The sequence below is a fragment of the Thalassophryne amazonica genome, chromosome 7, assembly GCF_902500255.1.
Source record: "Thalassophryne amazonica chromosome 7, fThaAma1.1, whole genome shotgun sequence".
Lineage (NCBI taxonomy): Eukaryota > Metazoa > Chordata > Actinopteri > Batrachoidiformes > Batrachoididae > Thalassophryne > Thalassophryne amazonica.
In genome coordinates, this window is record NC_047109.1 from 98,823,093 (window position 1) to 98,842,854 (window position 19,762).

The 19,762-nt window shown below is 40.5% G+C and overlaps 1 protein-coding gene across 1 annotated transcript; it reads right to left on the reverse strand.

The window, feature by feature from the left end:
- Positions 1–1,213: 1,213 nt before the first annotated feature.
- Positions 1,214–5,784, reverse strand: LOC117513356 (CCN family member 3-like). The gene is made up of 5 exons (XM_034173573.1): positions 5,670–5,784; positions 5,113–5,341; positions 4,618–4,872; positions 2,556–2,776; positions 1,214–1,733 (listed from the first exon to the last, which is right to left on the reverse strand). The coding sequence occupies exons 1-5, from the start codon at positions 5,724–5,726 to the stop codon at positions 1,440–1,442; spliced, it is 1,056 nt and encodes a 351-aa protein (XP_034029464.1). The 5' UTR covers positions 5,727–5,784; the 3' UTR covers positions 1,214–1,439.
- Positions 5,785–19,762: the final 13,978 nt, after the last annotated feature.

Genomic DNA, 19,762 nt, shown 5'->3' on the forward strand with positions numbered 1-19,762 from the left:
ACATGGAGAAATCCAACCAATGTGCGCTCACCACTTGGCCACCACCCCTGCACATACATACATACATATTAATTATGTACCGATAGCTTATAGTTGATTTTGAAATACATAGTTAACATTGATACATATTAACTGTGTATTTCAAAATGAACCATAATCTATCAGCCCAAGAGCTGCACTTTGCACTTCACTACTCGATACCTTATTGGCTTGCAGCTAAGATTATAAAACAGTTAGTTTAGTTTGGAATTGAGGGGTAATAATGGGCCATTAAATTGAGGGAGGTCTTCTAATAATCTGAGGTACATTAATGCATTTTGGGCTCCAACACCAGCTGTGCTAGACCTAAATTATGTTTATGTTTCTGTGAGCTCAGTCAGTGAATTGTGAGATTTTGAGAATGTTTATCGGAAACCTGATCTGATTTGATGCAGGTGTTAATTTGGGGGATGAAAATTTACAGGGTGATTCCATAATTTTTTCCTCTGCTTGGTCTAAAAAAGTAACCATTACTGACTGTCACAATCTTTTTTCTTGATTTCTTATAGTGTTTCTTAAAGCCAGAAAGTTGCCATTTGAAATGACTTTAGTTTTGTGTCATGTCCGTGATCTGCTTTTTTTCTACAAAATTAAACAACTGAATGAACATCCTCCGAGGCCGGTGATTCCATAATTTTTGCCAGGGGTTGTATATATGAGTTCTAGCTGCAACATTTCATTGTTACTTTGTTTGATTTTGTTGATATGGTCAAAGCAGATGGTCACCACACTGCTTGAGGTTTCTTCGTATACCTACGACTGTTATAAATGTGTGTATGTTTTCTTGTGATTTAACACTGTACAAATAAACTGAACTGAACTGATAAATATCAATGATTCCAAAATTACTTTTTGCCCCCAAAAAGTCTAAATTTTAAAGGAAAATTTGATGAATCATTTATAAGTGGTATTTTAAGAATGGCACTTGTTTGTTTATGGAATGAAACTCATATCAATGATTACAACTCAAATTATTATATTAAAGCTACAGTGTGTAGGAGTCAGCGACATCTAGTGGTGAGGTTGCAGATTGCATTATGCCACTTCAGCTTACAGTTTTGTTTCCTTTCACATTTTTGTCTCTTTGTGGACGGGGATTCATGCTGCTTTGCCTTCTCTTGTGATTAACAATATATGAGCCTTCATTTTACAAAATCAAGGATTCACAAACTTGGTAGCTTACACTAGTAGACAGTAGACTTCATTTTTCCTCAGTCTTATGGCTGCACTGCAGAATGCAAACGGTGGAGTAATCATGTCCCTTACTGTATCAACATGGTGGTGGAATAAATGCTACATTACATTTATGCTAATAAACGCCCCTAAATCCTGCACACTGTAGCTTTAATTTACTCTCCTTTGACATAATAATGTAAGACACAACCTACAGTATATGGGAACTATATCATGATGCTGCTGAATCCCGGCTCTGAGCGTTGCCATGCAGCGTTGTCTCGCGGGCAGTTGTGGTGACAAGCACAGGTCAGGATCACCATGATGGGCCTCTTGCCACTTTTGCCACTGGTACACTGGAAGTCCACCAGGGCGGTCTTGGTCCTGTGGGGAGTACAACAGCGGCCGTCTGTGCAGGAGCCGCAGTAACGAGGCTTGTAGGCCAGCAGGCTGGTGCAGTTCTTATAGGACAGATGGGTGGCGCTCTCGCTCCTCACCATCTTCTGGCACTTCATGCCTCTCTGTAGGATGAGAGGAATCATTTTGCTGTGTAAGGGTGATTCTTTAACTACGGGCCTTGTAAATGTAATTTCCACCACACCATTGCCTTACAATATAAAGCGCCTTGGGGCAACTGTTTGTTGTGATTTGGCGCTATATACATGTGCTCTGATGTCACTGTTTATCTCCATAGAAACTACCCAAACAATCTTTCATACAAACAGTTTAAAGGGACATTAGTGTTGTGGTGGAAATTATGGCAATAGTGTGGGACAACTACATTTTGTTTAAACAAATTACAACAGTTGTATGACATTGAATACCCCAATTATGTTTTTATGTTTTTTTATGTTTATGTTATTATTTTACTGATATTTTATTCAGAGATATTTTAAAACATTAGAAAAAACGTTTCTTTACCATTCATTTTTATCATTGAAGATCAAAAGTCTGGGTGTGGGACAAGCACAAAACAGCAATATTTGCATATAATGATGCTGAAAAAAGGTGAAAATGTCATCATAGACTACTAGAACAAATTTCTTAACACTTTCATTGTAAAGATAACTATAAAAGTGTGAAATTTCCCCTTTTTTCTGTTTTTCATACAATATGATCAAAGGACATAATAAGTGCCCGTAGTCTAAGAATCACCCGTAAATGTCTGTTGTTGATTTCTAAAATCAGGCTTTAGTTACATATTTTTGAGAGCTTTTTTTAATTTTCAATTTAAATACACTCTGATCATCCTTCTGTCATCCTTCACCTTGAAATCCACTGACGTTAACATAACAAAATGACATATTTTCATTAACTCTCCGGGTACATAGGGTTTAACATACGTTTAGTGTTGGCTGCACGTGGTGCTGCTGGTCGTCACACGGTCTGATCATGCACAGCCGGCTTTGCTTCACCATTTCACACTGGCGGTTCTTATTGGTCACTCTGGTGGACAAACCCATGCCGCAGGTCTGAGAGCAGGCGCTCCACTCTGTGGTCTGCTCAATACAGTTCAGGCTGGGGTCCCAGCCGTCAAAGCTCACAGCGTCCTCTTGTCGATACGCTGCAGGAAGACAGAGCGAAAGGAGCGTTAGTTCTGATGAACAATGGAAAAAAAGGGCCAACATTAAATATAAATGCAGTAAAACTGAAGGTGTAAGCATGTCATTAGAAGCTACACCCACTAACAAACACATTTCTAACTGGTAATTAAGCCGACTGTTGTCAGAGGACTTACTGTTCTCACCTGCATGTGTGTCTCATCAAAATATCTCCAAAACTAATGGAGGACGTTTAACCAAATTTTGCGCATTAGTGAAGTTCCACCCAAGAATGAACCCACTAGCTTTTCAGCTTCAGCATTGAAGGGTCAAAGTCACAGCACAAGCTCAAAATGTTTGCACAATACAAATAGACAGTGGAAAATATTTCCAAAGTTTATAACTCATAAATCCGAAGTGATAAACCCATGGGTACGCGTCAACATAAATAGGAAGTCATATGGGGGCTTTTAAAATATACTACTGCATTTGACCTTGAGGGACTTTTAAGGTCACAATCAAGGTTGTGCATGCTTTGATCATTTATAATTGTAAAATTGTGCCAGGTGGGCTCATGTTTACTATTAAATATGGATAGGAAGTCATAAGTGGCCTTGCAAAAATATACTATTTGCATTTACCTTGAGTAATCTTGGAGGTCACAGTCAAGGTCACTCCAGCTGTGGTCATTTATAGTGGCTGAATGCTGGGTTTGAATAAGAAATCTTATGTGGGTTTACAGCATTCAACTTCTCATCTGACACTGCGTGACCTTGAACATATTCAAGGTCAGACTCGGGTTGCTGTGATGAAATAAAATGTACGTTCCTCGCTGATACAATGTCCTTATAGTGATGGGTTTTGCACTCATTAGCGTGTCACTGTCTAGTTAACCTCCTGACAACTGCTGCAACTTTTAACCTGGTCAGAAACTCTGACAGGTCACAGAATTTGTTTTGACATCAGCTCACTGTGGTGGAGTTGAAGGATAAAGTTGCACAAATAATAAACCACTGGGGGTGGTATCATTTAGGTAGGCATTAAAGACATCATAAGAAAATCATTTATCTTCCTTTTACAGTCACAATCTTGGTCATAATTATAAGGACCCCCGTTTTTTACAAATAAAATTTTGTATATTTTCATGTAACTAGTTATGCAGGAGACAAAAGTTGCTCTATGCTCAGGCTGTCTAATCACAGCTACAGAAACCTATTCTATAACTCCTTTAGAGTTGTCACAAGTGTCTTGGTGGCTTCCCTCACCGGTCTTCTTGCACGGACACTCAGTTTTTGAAAACTACCTACTCCAGACAGATTTACATACAGGACTGTACTGTTTGTATTTCTTCTTGATTTATGTCAGTGAAGTCAAAGATATATTCAGTGACTTGGAAAGGTTCATGTATCCATCTCCTCATTTGTCTACAAAAACAAAACAAACAAACAAATAAAACTTCTGTAAAAGTGATTTATTGTAAATTCCTCAAAGTGCCCCTATAACTATATGCACAGTGAGAATTTTTTTCAATTTCACTTTGAAATCATTCTCTGTTGTTGCTGATGTTGTTGATGCTGTTGATGATAATTCAATAACTTCTGATATTTTGTAAAAAAAAAAAAAAAAAAAAAAAAAAAATTGTTTCACTGATTTGTTTCTGAATAAATTTAAAATTCTGTTACACTCAGGTGTGACCATAATTCTGACCATGATTGCACACATTTGGTGTTTCAGTCCTACAGCTCTATGACAGTGCACGCAGAAAATCTCCCACTATGACCAGAATGATTTATGCAAAGACCTGCATATTAACCTTTCACAGTGATTTGTGTTTACATCTCAATGTATTTCCCCGTCTGCTCACCTGCCATGGCGTAGCCACCCAGTGTGCGGGTCCCACCCTGAGGCCCACACACCCACTTTTCACAGCATTCTCCAGGTACTTGGATCCTTCGTGGGATGGGGCAGTCCGGTCCCGGCAACATCACGTCCAAGTTGCAGCGCGGCACGCAAGCGATCTGCCCATTTCTGCATACACACTGATATTTACAGCTGGGGAAGAAGGTTTGGCCATTCTGATAGACAGAACCTTCCAAAACGCAGACCTGTCCCACCTGAGCTGTAGGAGACAGAGTGCAGATGAACAGCCTATCTGGGTTATACAGATCAACGGATTTTAACTACAAAAACACTTAGTGGCTATGCTTCTTAGATTGGGTTTAACTAAATGTGACGTAGCTTTACTGTTAAATGTCTGATTGTCCTGCACAGTATGACATGATGCACACCTGCAGGTCTTTAAATAAAAAATGAGACTGCAAATGTTTATGTGAATCATCACCAAAAACATGTGACCCACCGACACAGATCCCCGCCCTCTTGTGGACGTCAGCTGTGTTATCACACTGCAGGCCTTTCCGGGAGTCACAGGGGTTGGCGTGAGAGCACATCTGTCCTTTCTGACGGGCACACACCAGGCAGCAGGCGCAGTCATCCAGGATCAGCGGCACACCGGGGAGACACATGGGAGGTTCCTCAGGGCACTGGCACCTCTGAGGACACACGTGGGATGTGGCAAGTGTAAATACCTGGAATCAAAAAAACAAAAACGAAAAGGTTGTTACAGTGATGGGCCTCCCTCAGAACGTTCCCCACAGCAACCAAACAGAATAACCTGCAAGACACAAAACTTCTAAAATGTTTAACAGTGAGTGTAGTTCACCTATTCAGAAGACAGAATTTGATTTATAGAAAGCACATGATTTAGAATGGTTACAAAATAATGTGTTCATGAAAAGTCTTTATGCAGGTTTTAACTTTTAACTTTTAATTAAACAAGCCAAGTCATCTGATCTGGGATCAGAAGTCTAAACACAGCGACACTACAAATCACTTCCACGTTGATGGTTTACATACCTGTGTCAAAAAGCAGAGGAGAAAAACGGCTCTTTGTGACATGCCGATCGTCTTCATGTTCGGTAGAAACGGTGTTTGCTCGTCTTTCCTTCAGGTTACATGGAGCTGATTTGGGTCACGGCGAAAAGTTTCCCTTCTCTTTTGTGGGTGGTGTTGCAGGCAGTTGTAGTCTCCGTGTCGCACTGGCTGCAGGTTTGAAGAAAAGCAGCTTTTTATAGCAGGGCTGTCCTGCTGGCACCATGACGACAAACGTGAAGGAATGCTGTAAAGATCACCAAGACTGTTGAATGAAGAAGAGAGCCACATTGCACTTTGTGAAAAGTCATTTCATCCCAAGCTACATATTGCATGTTTTGATTTTACTCATTTAATTATTCATAAATTCTCCTACTGGAACACTTTCTTCTCCGACCCTTGTTTTTCTTCTCTCCCCCCACTTCAGTTTGCTCATGTTATAGCAGGGAACCTGGGTGTTCTCATAAGTCCCATGGTGACCTTTGACCTTTCCCCGTGACCACCTACCTAAGAGGCCACAGTTGAAAACCGCTTTATTCCCTGAAGGATTCTTACTTGCTTCAGTGGGATCGGACAAAGCAGTCAAAACATAGTTCTGCTTTTATTATTTTTATTTACAACTCTGATTCCAATGAAGTTGGGACGTTGTGTAAAATGTAAATAAAAACAGAATACAATGATTTGCAAATCCTCTTCAACCTTTAACACGTGCAGAATGTGGCTTGTTATTGTCTTGCTAAAATAAGCAGGGACATCCCTGAAAAAGGCGTTGCTTGGATGGCAGCATGTGTTGCTCCAAAACCTGGATGTACCTTTCAGCATTGATGGTGCCATCACAGATGTGTAAGTTGCCCATGCCATGGGCACTAACACACCCCCATACCATCACAGATGCTGGCATTTGAACTTTGCGCTGGTAACGATCTGGATGGTCTTTTTCCTCTTTTGTCTGGAGAACACGACGTCCATGATTTCCAAAAACAATGTGAAATGTGGACTCATCAGACCACAGCACACTTTTCCACTTTGCGTCTATCCATTTCAAATGAGCTCAGGCCCAGAGAAAGTGGCGGCGTTTCTGGATGTTATTGATGTATGGCTTTTGCTTTGCATGGTAGAGTTTTAACTTGCACTTGTAGATGTAGCGACAAACTGGGTTAACTGACAATGGTTTTCTGAAGTGTTCCTGAGCCTATGCAGTAAGATCCTTTACACAATGATGTTGGTTTTTAATGCAGTGCCGCCTGAGGGATCGAAGGTCACGGGCATTCAATGTTGGTTCAGCCTTGCTGCTTACATGATTTACAAGATTTCTCTGAATCTTCTGATTATATTATGGACTGTAGATGATGGAATCCCTAAATTCCTTGCAATTGAACATTGAGAAACATTGTTCTTAAACTGTTGGATTATTTTTTCACGCAGTTGTTCACAAAGTGGTGATCCTCACCCCATCTTTGCTTGTGAACAGCTGAGCCTTTTGGGGATGCTCCTTTTATACCCAATCATGACACTCACTTGTTTCCAGTTAACCTGTTCACCTGTGGAATGTTCCAAACAGGTGTTCTTTGAGCATTCATCAACTTTCCCAGTCTTTGGTTGCTCCATCCCAGCTTTTTTGAAATGTGTTGCATGCATCCATTTCAAAATGAGCAAATATTTGCACAAAACAATAAAGTTTATCAGTTTGAACATTAAATATCTTGTCTTTGTGGTGTATTCAATTGAATATAGGTTGAAGAGGATTTTCAAATCATTGTATTCTGTTTTTATTTACATTTTACACAACGTCCCAACTTCATTGGAATTGGGGTTGTATTCATTTATTTATTTTTCAGCAGTGTGGATTCAGTCTATACCTAAAATCTACTGGTTCTATCATCAGAATGCAATCCAAAAGTTGAAGGTAAGGTGTCTAAAAATGTGTGCCTGTGTGGTTTTCAAACCTGTTGCACGTAATTAGATTACATCGGATAGATATAAGCTGACAGCACATCACCAAACTCACAGGTACACTCAGAGTGTAAACCCTCCACCTCTGCAATCTGACAGCTCTCCAACTTTTATTCGTTAGGCAAGCCTGAAGACTAAAGGTCAGGTTGATATGGGTTCATGCGTTGGTGCAGGGAGTTGCACCAAAATATGGAACCATCCTGGATCCTGTCCGGCAGCCACCCCAGCAGACTACTAGTCCATCTCCACACCCAGAAAGTAGCCATCGATCTCGCACAGCCAGGTGATATGTGGAGGGTCCCCTTGACCATGTCTTGTTTCTGGTGTCCTCAACACTGAGGGACCAGCATGCTGGATCATAGGCAACACACGACCACAGTGTTACAGGTGATGCTCCCTCACAATGCAACTAGTAAATCTCATCTGAGTCCTCTCGGATAATTGCTCATTTGGCAAGAAGTAATTTCAGCAGATTCTCCAGAGAGACTGAGTGCCAAAGACATCTAATCATCACATTAGGTCACTGGTTAGCATCCAAGTCTCACAAGCATACAGTAAAATTAGAAGCACAAAGACCATGAGCAGCTTGGTGTTTATTCTCCTGCGAAGACATCAGCATCACAAAGTGCTTCTGTCCAGCGACCTCATGATCAAATACATCTCTCAAAAAGTTTGACATTTTCATTGTATACAGATACATTTCTCATGGCCAAGTTCAGAAAGTCAATGAAATGAAAGCCTGGATCTCAGTTTTGATCCAGGACAATAACAAATCCAGACTCTGGTAATCCTCACTCATCTTTTCAAGTGCAGCAATCAAGGCTTTTGATGATTCTACAAACATCACAGCATCATCAACAAAGTCTGTGAAGTTTTCCTCACCAACGAAGACACCCTAGTCACCGGACTCCTTGACTTTACCCAACTACCAGTCCAAGTAACCATTTGAGCAGAGAAGTACACTTCACTCACCAGGAAGAATTCAACAACTCTGCCTTGCTATGAGGATCAGGAACTTATTGAGGAGCCCATGAATTGATGTCCAGCAAAGCAGCCTGATCTGACTCAGAGGTTTTGCACAACTCAACATCGGCTGCAAAGAAGCCTCATCAACATTCATGCTTGCATTCAGTGACTACTTGCAGAGCCATGATGTGGTTGATGGTTGACTTCATGGACATGATAGCAGAATGTTCTGGCCACTGATCAGCAACTAATAGCAACTTGACTTTCTGCAGAGTCAAGGTACTCAATCTCTGGATAATCCTTGGGTATTGCTGGAATGACTTTTTTGCAAAGTCAAGGTGCACTGAGCCATTTTCACCATGATTGCCAGATCCGTGGGGATGGGCACAGTCCTCGGTACCAGCTCTGTATTGTGAACAGTCATAACGAGCGATGATTGTTCCCTCTGGGACAGTCAACAGTCAGCCCATGAAGCTTTTGTGAGAAAAATATCATAGAGTTGGTTATAGTGAAGCTAGAGTGTACACTCCCTCTATACCGCTAAAGTAATGCTGCTGTGCCTACATGGGGGCATGGCGGCCAATATCAAAGTGGGCAAAACGGACACAAAGTACCCGGATGTGCAATATAGGGTGCATGTTGAGTGAATACAGAAGTACCAAGGACAGTCTCTACAATGGGTTTACATGGACCATAAAAGCCATACCTACCTGTTTTTGGTTCGCTTTTTAATTGAAATAATATCATTAATTAAATTAGAATAAAAAGAGTTCAAATTTTGGTACCTTCGTGGCAGACATAGTGGGGCTTCGGGATCATAACACACTTGTGACTCGATCATCGCTAAACACAGCACGCGGTGCATTATGCAATGTAAATACATCCATGGATAAATTCTTGTGATATCATTGTCTCAAGATCCTAACAACATGAAATTTCCAGCTTGGCACAAAATAATGCTCACTGCACATACTGGAGTTGACCATGGGATTAAAGAGCATGAATGCATGCATGCATTTAAGTAAAATCTACACAGAGTATAACTTGGTTGGTTGCAATATAGAAAAAAGAAATGTTAATCCCTCATTACCGGAGGTTGCAACAGTCGATGCAGGCAAATGAATATGTCATTTTGGATGATATTTTCCTTCTGAAAACAAGAAAGCACAATCACACTGTGTCACTTATAGCACTGAACTGTGCAGTAAACAGTCAATTCAAACATCGCTTTTTTGCCCTCTTTGATAATGGCAGTGCATACTCTTTGACGGCACATGGTCAAGCGTGACTCTGCCCTCTAGCTTTGCCATTTGGTTGCAAAGCCGTGACGTAACGCGTCACATGATAAATCTCTTTCCGGACCCAAAAAAACTGCGCACGTGGATTTCTCTACAGCGATGGCTGAGCCGGTCCCTTTGTTTACGTTGACAATCTTCTTTTCTTGTCCACCAGAACGGGTTAAAAAAGGCTTGAATTTGTTGGATTCTGGTCAGGTGATGTCTGTAAATGTTGCAAATGGCACAGGATGCTGGCTGCCATTAAACACCACAGAAGACGAGAGGGTGTTACTGTTACATATATGTCGGAGCGCATTTCTGCCTTCGCAAAATGCCTCAAGAAAGCACAAAAATGCATAAAAGTACTTACTTTAATCATAATTGTTGTCAGTCTGACTAAATCGTCGGACTCTGACCGACTGATTAGGCAGCTAATTTAATTTTCCACAGCAGAGCATGCGCGAGGGTGCGTTTGTGTAATAACACAGGACCGCATATTTCTGCATTCACAAAATGCCTCAAAAAGTGCATAAAAGTACTTACTTTTGTCATATTTGTTGTCAGTCTGGGTAAATAGTCGGAATAATGTCATTTCCTCAGCAGAGCGTTGGCGAGACAAAAACAAACGTGTTTTCGACATGGTTAAGTGGTCAGAGCTGTTATCTCCGACCACCAGCTCACTCCGGCACAATGCGAACTGATTAACAAATAATTTATAGATTCTTAACGATACTCGTCCCACTTGCACAGTGAAAAAAGAGAATGTTTGAACCAACTTAAAAAGTGTTACAAATTGTAAAAACCTGAATGAATTAAGTTGTTTGAACTTGAAAATTAAATCAACTCTATCTTACAAACTTAAGTTCAAACAACTTAATTCATTCAGGTTTTTACAAATTGTAACACTTTTTTAAGTTGGTTCAAACAGTCTCTTTTTTCAGTGCAAGCACTGATCTAAATTAAATACTTTTGTGAAGGTGACATTATCTGTTGGGTCCACTTGGCAGTAACATGTCTAATATAGTCGTGTTTATGTACCTTATCAGCTGTAGCCATCTACTTTTTTCTTTGCCATTAGTCGGAAACCTATAGAAAGACAAATCCAGCAAAGTTTCAGGTCGATTGGTGCACATGGGCACACAACACTGTGGCATTCTTTCACTGTTTACACTGTGCCACCAGATCCAACAAGTGCAGAGAAAAACACATGTTTTCTTTGTTTGGGTCTGGAAGGAGATTTATCACGTGACGCGTTACGTCAGACTTTGCAACCGAATATCCAACTCTATAGAAAATATATTTCAACAAAGATAATGCTATGAATGAATGAACTGCCTACACATTGTCCTTGTGTCTCTACACTGTGACTAAAGTGAAAGGAAGAGATTGAGGATGAGAAGAGAGAATGATGGAGTGCCTGACACTGTGCCATGGATGCAGACGGGATGTTTCTTCAACTGAATGCTTGCCAGTCACTTTTGTTTCCTGTCCTCAGTGGAGGTGCGTGGCAGCACCACTGGTTGCTGAAATATTGCATTATTCTAACCGGCACAGCTACTCCAGCGGCAGCAAATTCTTCAACACTACTATAAATAGATGTATGACACAATCCTTTCTAAACAAAAATGGATCTCATAGCAACCGTCTTTTATACAGTTTGCCAGCCTGTAGGTGTCATCTATGCTGTAGGGCTTTGATCCTTCTCCCAAGTGGTTGGGCCACACAGTCGATATTGCCTTTTGAGAACTCACAATGATACGCTGTGGTTTTACACGACCGTTACAACATCATTAATGTTTGAGCAAAAAAATCAGAGGTAACATTTGTGGCCAGGAGTGTGTGTGGCGCTATAAGTTTCAGCATCTTTGTGTTTTGGCTTTACTACAATGTGGAGGAGGTGGTTTTGTGGCGCGGGAGGTAACCAGGATTCAATTACAGGTAGGTCCACAGGACACTACCTGTCTGTCAGTGGACGTCACTTCATCTTTGTCCCAGTTTACCCAGTTGAAAATAGATACCAGCTTTGGCTGAGGAATGACCTGCGGTGGACAAGTGCTGGGTCCATCTGCTTCATGCTACAGAAACCAGAGATATAGTGAGCCCCAGTCTGATAGGACACAGGTCCTGGGAAGAATTTAGAGAATTTAGTCTCTCAACTGCAACACGTTTGGACTATATTTTTTTATAGCACTTTCACAGTCAAAGTGTTTTACAGCAATGCCTCACATTCACCCCATTCACACACAAAACAGTGTCAGGGTACTGCTATGCAAAGCGTTTAAGTGTGCACCAGGAGCAACTTGGGTATTAAGAACCTTGCCCAAGGACCCTTAGTGATTTGAAACTAGAATCCTCTGGTCACAAACTCATCACTATAACCACTTGACCATCACCTCCCCAAACTTTGAATTCATTCTTGAGTCAAAGATTAATTTTGGTGAAGGGAACTGAGGTGATGAGAAGGTGATGTGTAGGCACTGTGTCAACAAGAGGGATGTGGAAGAGGAGACGTTGGATTTTGCAAAAAGGGTAAAAATGGCTGTATTGAATACAAACTTTAAGAAGACAGAGTAGAATATGGTGACATAACAGAGGAGAAAGGTGCTCACAGGTGGGCTGTGTCCTACCTCGAAGAGATCGGAGACCAAGGTGGCAGTAGGGGCAAGTGCAGCAAGACAGCGTGGACGGTGGTTTGTAGGGACTGAAGGTGAAGAAGAGTAAGAGATTGAGGGTTGGACTAAGGATCAGATGATGGAAGTTGAAGGAGGAAATTCAGCGAGAAGAAGAGGCACACACTGGATGGAGGTGAAGAGATGCTGAACAACTGAACAACTACTTTAGAGGTCATAAGAAAGACAGCTAGTAGGTTTGTGGGTTTATACCTGGAGAGAGGAATGAAGACAAGAAGACTTGGTGGTGTTATGATGAAGTACACCAGCAGTGGAGTTTTTAGGCAGACTTTTTAACAAAATCCTTGAAAATGAGAGGTTTATGAAGAGTGCTGGTCCAGTTTTAAAGAATACCAGCACAGAGCTGCAGACATAATGTTGTTCAAATACAGCATGAAGTTATGGAAAGGAATAGTGGAAGCCAGGCTGATAGGAGAGGGAAAGATCTGTGAGTAAAAATATGGTTTATCCCGAGAAAGAGTATTATAAATGCAATTTCCTTTGAAAGTTCTGATACAGTATATAGTATATAAGCATAGAGATGACTAGAAGTATTTGTATCAGGTGTTTGTGGATGTAAAAAAAGTTTGTGTCAGGGTACCAGTATTGTATGAAGAGGGTGGCAATGTCCAACTCCTCATCTGCGTCGTTACACCTGGGTAACAGATCAAGTACAGCACTGCCTGTTGGGGTGAAATACGGTGGGGACCTTGTGTGCCCTTTGGCCACTATGGTAACCATGAAGGCTCACTGGGAATCCTGAACACAAAACAGCTAACAGGGCCCTGGTGAAAGAAGAAGTCCCTAATGGCAAAGTAATGCAATGTAACCCAAAGGCTGTGAAGGGTGATGAAGGCTGCAGCAGGTCCTCAAACCTCAATCATCTGGAATTTCCCAACCATCGGACCAGGCAAAGTATCTGTCAAGGATTGTGTGTTTGTTGGTGTGCAATAACATTGCCACATTAAACAAACCTACACACAGGCATCTCTAGATCAACCCTGGAGGTAGACTGTCTCCATGTCCACATCCCTTCTGGTAATCAATCAAGACATGATCTTCCTTGCTATCAAGGGATTGCCACAATGGCGACTGTATGAAGAAATCAATAGTGGCAGAAAAGTATGTGAAGGTGGTGCAGGACATGTGTGAGGACAGTGTGACAGTGGTGAGGTGTGCGGTAGGAATGATGGGTGTCTTCAAGATGGAGGTGAGAGCATCAAGGATTGTGTCTGAGCCATTTCTTGTTTGCAGTGGAGATGGGCAGGAGAAGAGATAACAGACAGGAGTCTTCATGGACTATGATGTTCAGTGTTTTGAAATGACTAATTGTGTAAAAAAAAGTATCTCAGCCTTTAAGTGATCTGTCAGGATTTTTTTTTTTTTTTTGTATTTTGGAAAGTTAAACAGTCTTTATTCTACAGGGAGTTGTAGAATAAATGCACATGATAAATACATTTAATTGGTGATGTGGTTCCCTAACGGTCCAAGATATGAATCGAAGGGTTATGTTGCTAAGGGTCCTTTTCACAGTTTTTCCATTCTTTGCTGTGCATTTGAAAGTTATACATTTATTCAAGATCCAACCTTACATTTACATACACCATGCAGCCGTTTAATGAGCTCAATGCAACATTAAAACAAACAGAATAATGACGTTACTTATCATGTTAAAGCTAAACATGCAGTAAATCTTGTATTTACTTCTGCTCTACTGCTGATGAAATGAAACAGATCATTATTACCTTTCGATAAACTGACACTTTATACTTTTATTTCAGAAGATGCAACAGTTAGGATTGTTAAGCGCACACTGACTTGATGTTGCTAAATATGACATCTTGGACTGAAAGATTCCTGACAGGATTAAAATCTTCCCAAAAATGCAATATTTAGATCATCGCTTGTGCATTTTGGAAAATATTTTTGGTATTAGAAGTTATTTGGTCAGAGGGGTTGTATTATTTTATACTTTTGGTCTTTTAGTTGTTTCTACTGATATTTATTGAAAGAAATATTGTGTTTCTTTGTTGTAATAACTCACATGCAACAACATCCAACACCTGATACCCAGCTGAGACCGGCTGTTTGTGGATCTAAACAGTTATAAACAGACATGCACATTTGGCTTTCACCATGTACTGGAATCTCAGTCGGAGAGTGATGTCATTACAGGCACATAGTCTTGTTAGTAATAACCGCCTGAGCATTACGTACACAGGAATTGTAACGTTAGAATAGCTTCTTTGCATTATAACATCATTTTTATACTTTTTGAGCTTGTGTTGCATTCATATTTGCTAAGCTTCTGATTTAACCCTTATGTTTTACGTCTTATAAAATAATAAAATCCAAGTAGAGTAAGTAGCTTTTATACAGTACAACTTTTTTCATAAAATATTAAAGGGGAGCTCTGACATTTTTCAACCTGCTGCACGTTTGGTGATTAAAACGGCCGCCGTTTTTCTCTTTTCTGCAAATATATGTACTTATGTCTCCATATACATTTCTACACGCTTTTTCTTGTTCCCCCCTTTTTAATATTATTATATTTAAGTAAATATTGGAGGAGTGGGGTACAATTAGTTATATCTAACAGCTAACATTAGCTTATCTAGCTGGCCTTAGCAACATTCATCATAGCTTACAAAATAGTTGGTTCTTTTGTGTTTGATAACCCACATTAATTCATACTTTTGCCCACATTTGTTTTATATGTATTTGTTAATACTGTTACTGTAGGTTTAACCACGCTATTATACTTTACACACTAATTACCGTTTTTGTTTATCGTGTTAGCTTGCTGGGTATGGTTGGCTTATTCACGGGTAATTTAGCTCTTCTACCACAACTAGCTTATTTTTACCATTTACAATTCTATTTTACATGGTGTAGATTTTTAATGATTCATCAGTTTATGTGTTCCTCTAAAGACATCAACATATAGTACCTAAGTTCTTAGGTTTCCATTTGATAGCATAACGATTATACTTTTTATTTTCCTATAGTATGCTAACAGTTACTTTAGATAGATACTGTACCAGTACACTCACACACACAGCTTCTGCTTCTACAGCTTAGCCTATTAACTATATTTGATTTCACTACTAGTCTACATACCAATTACCTTTACTACAATCTTCTCCTGTGATGTCTTATCCTTCTTATGTCTTATTACTTATTATATTATATATACCTTTTTCTTGAGCTGCTTGGGTGGGTAGGGAGAGTTCCCATGGGATAAAAAAGCTTTTTAACCTACCATCCCTGGTTCTCAAGACCAGGCACCTAAGTGGCTCTACTCTACTCTTTTCTACTCTCCTATTTTACTCTTCCTTTTTAGATATTTAGATATACATTTGTATACTGGCATAGTTCCACCTTAGCATTGGAATATAATATATAAGATATACCTTAATGAATTTTCATGAGATGTTTTGGGGGTAATTTTTTTTAATACTTGGAATAACAATCACTGTAATTACTTCAGTATTGATTTAGAATACAAACACATCTTAGGTTAATCAGTTTATAGTGTAATTGCATGCAGCAAGCTAAAAACAGAGTAAGGTGCTTCTTTTTTTTAGTGAAAGCGCGAAAATGTCAAAAGTGTCTGGGAGCATGAAGAGGGTCCCTATATGGAGGTAAATATGAACATGGGGGAGGTAATGGTCTAGTGGTTAAGGCATTTGGCTTGAGGCCAGAAGATCCTCGGTTCAAATCCCAGCCTGACTGGAAAATCACTAATGGCCCTTGAGCAAGGTCTTTAATCCCCTTATTGCTCCTGGTGTGTGGTGAGTACCTTGTATGGCAGCACCCTCACATTGGGGGTGAATGTGAGGCATTATTGTAAAGCGCTTTGAGTGTCTGATGCAGATAGAAAAGCGCTATATAAATGCAGTCCATTTACCATTTCACATATTTACCTTACTAAATCCGAATTAATTTAAAAATAATACAGTTAGTTACCTTAGCCTCATTTGGTAGTGTGGATCTCCACTAAGTCATTATAGGTTGATTGCTGATGGGGAGGTTGGCAGGACTTGACTCGACTTGTAATGACTTCGTGGAGAACAGCTAAATCATTACGAGTTCCTCTTTAGGGTTTAAAAAATGACAATGCAGAATGTAAAGAGATCAAAATCACCAGATATTAGGGTTTGTTCACTCAGTGATCCTACAAATATTTTATTTTTTTGGAATGATCCCAGATGGCAAAAATGGCATTTCTTTTGGTGAAAATATTATTGTAGCTTTCCAGATAGTTAAACTGGTGTGCAGTCTTTCGGCACATAACCTCCCAGACTTCACTGGCTTACACATCACACTGAGTGCAAAGAATTTTAATCACTGCTGCTTCTTGGTTGCTGCTGGACATAAAATGTAAATGTCAGTTTAATGGACTTTGCCACCAGGGACATGAAGTCTCACAGATGTTACTAAAAGGCGATTGGTGTTCTCAGTCTTTGGATAACTAAAGGAAGACTCAAGAGCTCCAAACTGGGAAACAAGTTTGTCGGTATGCAACAATCGAATAAACTGATTGGGGGGGGGCTGAACACATGCTTTTAGGTGCTGAGTGTCTGTCACTGTAAGCTTATGCTTCCTGACATATATGTCAGTTTTAGTCCGCTGCAACTTCACCGTGCTGCTTGTAGTTACAACTTGCTGGCAAGTGGCAGTCAAACAGTGGGTTAGACAGCTTGGGAGGCCACCACAAATCTCTCACACAAGGTTTATTTGCTGTACGCTGCTGTATGTGAGCTGTATAAAACCCAGAGGGAGCTCCGGCCTCTCACGGTATGAATTTTCCATTAATAACAGGTGTGCTACATGGAAAAGTCTGGATTTCAAGAGGATGTCAGAGTACAGGCCTGATGATTTACCTCCACCCAACAATAGAGGACAGCCTCCTGCCTGTTTGTCTATGTACAGTGCATCTGGAAAGTATTCACAGCGATTCACTTTTTCCACATTTTAGTTATGTTACAGCCTTATTCCAAAATAGAGGTAATCAATTTTTCCCCCTCAAATTTCTACTCACAGAACCCCATAATGACAACATGAAAAAAAGTTTATTGAAATTATTACAAATTTATTACAAATAAAAAACTAAGCAATCACATGTACATAAGTATTGACATCCTTTGCTCAATACTTTGTTGATGCACTTTTGGCAGCAATTACAGTTTCAAGTCTTCTTGAATATGACGCCACAAGCTTGGTGCACCTATCTTTGGGCAGTTTTGCCCATTCCTCTTTGCAGCACCTCTCAAGCTGCATCAGGTTGGATGGGGAGTGTCAGTGCACAGCCATTTTCAGATCTCTCCAGAGATGTTCAATCGGATTCAGGTCTGGGTTCTGGCTGGGCCACTCAAGGACATTCACAGAGTTGTTCTGAAGCCACTCCTTTGATATCTTGGCTGTGTGCTTAGGGTCATTGTCCTGCTGAAAGATGAACAGCTACCCCAGTCTGAGGTCAAGAGCGCTCTAGAGCAGGTTTTCATCCAGGATGTCTCTGTACATTGCTGTATTCATCTTTCCCTTAATCCTGACTAGTCTCCCAGTTCCTGCCACTGAAAAACATCCTCACAGCATGATAGTGCCACCACCATGCTTCACTGTAGGGATGGAGCTGGTTTCCGCCAAACATGACGCCTGGCATTCACACCAAAGAGTTCAATCTTTGTCTCATCAGACCAGAGAATTTTGTTTCTCATGGTCTGAGAGTCTTTCAGGTGCCTTTTGTTAAACTCCAGGTGGGCTGCCAGGTGCCTTTTACTAAGGAGTGGCTTACGTCTGGCCACTCTACCATACAGGCCTGAGTGGTGGTTTGCTACAGAGATGGTTGTCCTTCTGGAAGGTTCTCCTTTCTCCCCAGAGGAATGCTGCAGCTCTGACAGAGTCACCATCGGGTTCTTGGTCACCTCCCAAACTAAGGCCCTTGTTAGATAATATCTGTGCTAATTCATTGTGCTTGTCTGTGTTATCTGTTTGAAAGTTTTGAAACCTGGTTTAAAGTGTAAATATATGAGTTAAGCTTCACTTCCATCATGTGTAAGTTCCAGATACAGGGAGAGCTCCCCCTGTTGGCGAGAGCCAGTAACATTAGAAATGTGAGACTAAACCACACCTACTGTAAACGCCCCATGGTATAAAAGTGTTGCGCAAGTCACAGTCATGGTCTTTTCACAAGATGGACGATGTCTGTGAGAGGCCCAGGCCTGACTTCCACGTGAACTTCAATAAATTCAAAATGAGAAATATAGTGGTTTGGTTTTTGGTAATTGGCAGAATCTTACATAAAAGAACAGGGGGAAATTACACCATTCTCCACCGATTAGACAATCAGCTCTATGAAGAGTCCTGGTGGGTCCCAACTTCTTCCATTTATGGATGATGGAGGCCACTGTGCTCATTTTGACCTTCAAAGCAGCAGAAATGTTTCTGTACTCTTCCCCAGATTTGTGCCTCCAGACAATCCTGTCTCAGAGGTCTACAGACAATTCCTTTGACTTCATTGTTGGTTTGTGCTCTGACATGAACTGTCAACTGTGGGACCTTATATGTAGACTGGTGTGTGTCTTTCCCAGTGTTGTATAGTAACAAAGTAAAAATAATTGACTGCTGTAAGTACGTTTTGGGAGACTTTGTACTTTACTTGAGTTTTTTTAAATTCAGCTTACTTTCACTTTTACTTCACTACATTTCCGACCTTAATTGCATATTTCTACTCCAATACATTTTCTATGCGCCATGCCGTTACTCGTTACAAAAAAAACCCCAAAACAAAACAAAAAAAACACAAACACACACAAAAAAAGTTGTGTTTTCACCCAGAGACACCACTGGTTACTAGTGACTGCAACGAAGTCAGGCCGATTTGTGATGAGGCATGTCCGATAGGCTTTTTGCAGTTGTGCACTTGTGGGGTGTATGTCAGGAAAATGATAATTTCTCTGCATTGATTAAAGACCTGCAGCGGATCTGTAATCAACTTTTCTGCAGCGCGGCTTTGCTATGAACCTTGAACCAATCGAAGCAGTCATTCGCAGGTCAAAGCAGTGCTTTGATCTACGATTTGTGGATTTTATTTCGCTTTATCCTAATTTTTTCCCGCTAAAACCCTAAAGAGCATATGTCTGTGAGTAATATTTAATATTTTTATGTTAAACCGACCTGTTATGGTCTTCTGAAACAGTTGATAGATGTA

Coding starts and splice junctions, on each gene's coding strand:
- LOC117513356 (XM_034173573.1), bottom strand. CDS start 5,726: ATGAAGACGATCGGCATGTCACAAAGAGCCGTTTTTCTCCTCTGCTTT. Junction 5,342..5,669: donor TCCTCTGCTTTTTGACACAG/GTATGTAAACCA, acceptor TTTTGATTCCAG/GTATTTACACTTGCCACATC. Junction 4,873..5,112: donor GAGGGCGGGGATCTGTGTCG/GTGGGTCACATG, acceptor TGTCTCCTACAG/CTCAGGTGGGACAGGTCTGC.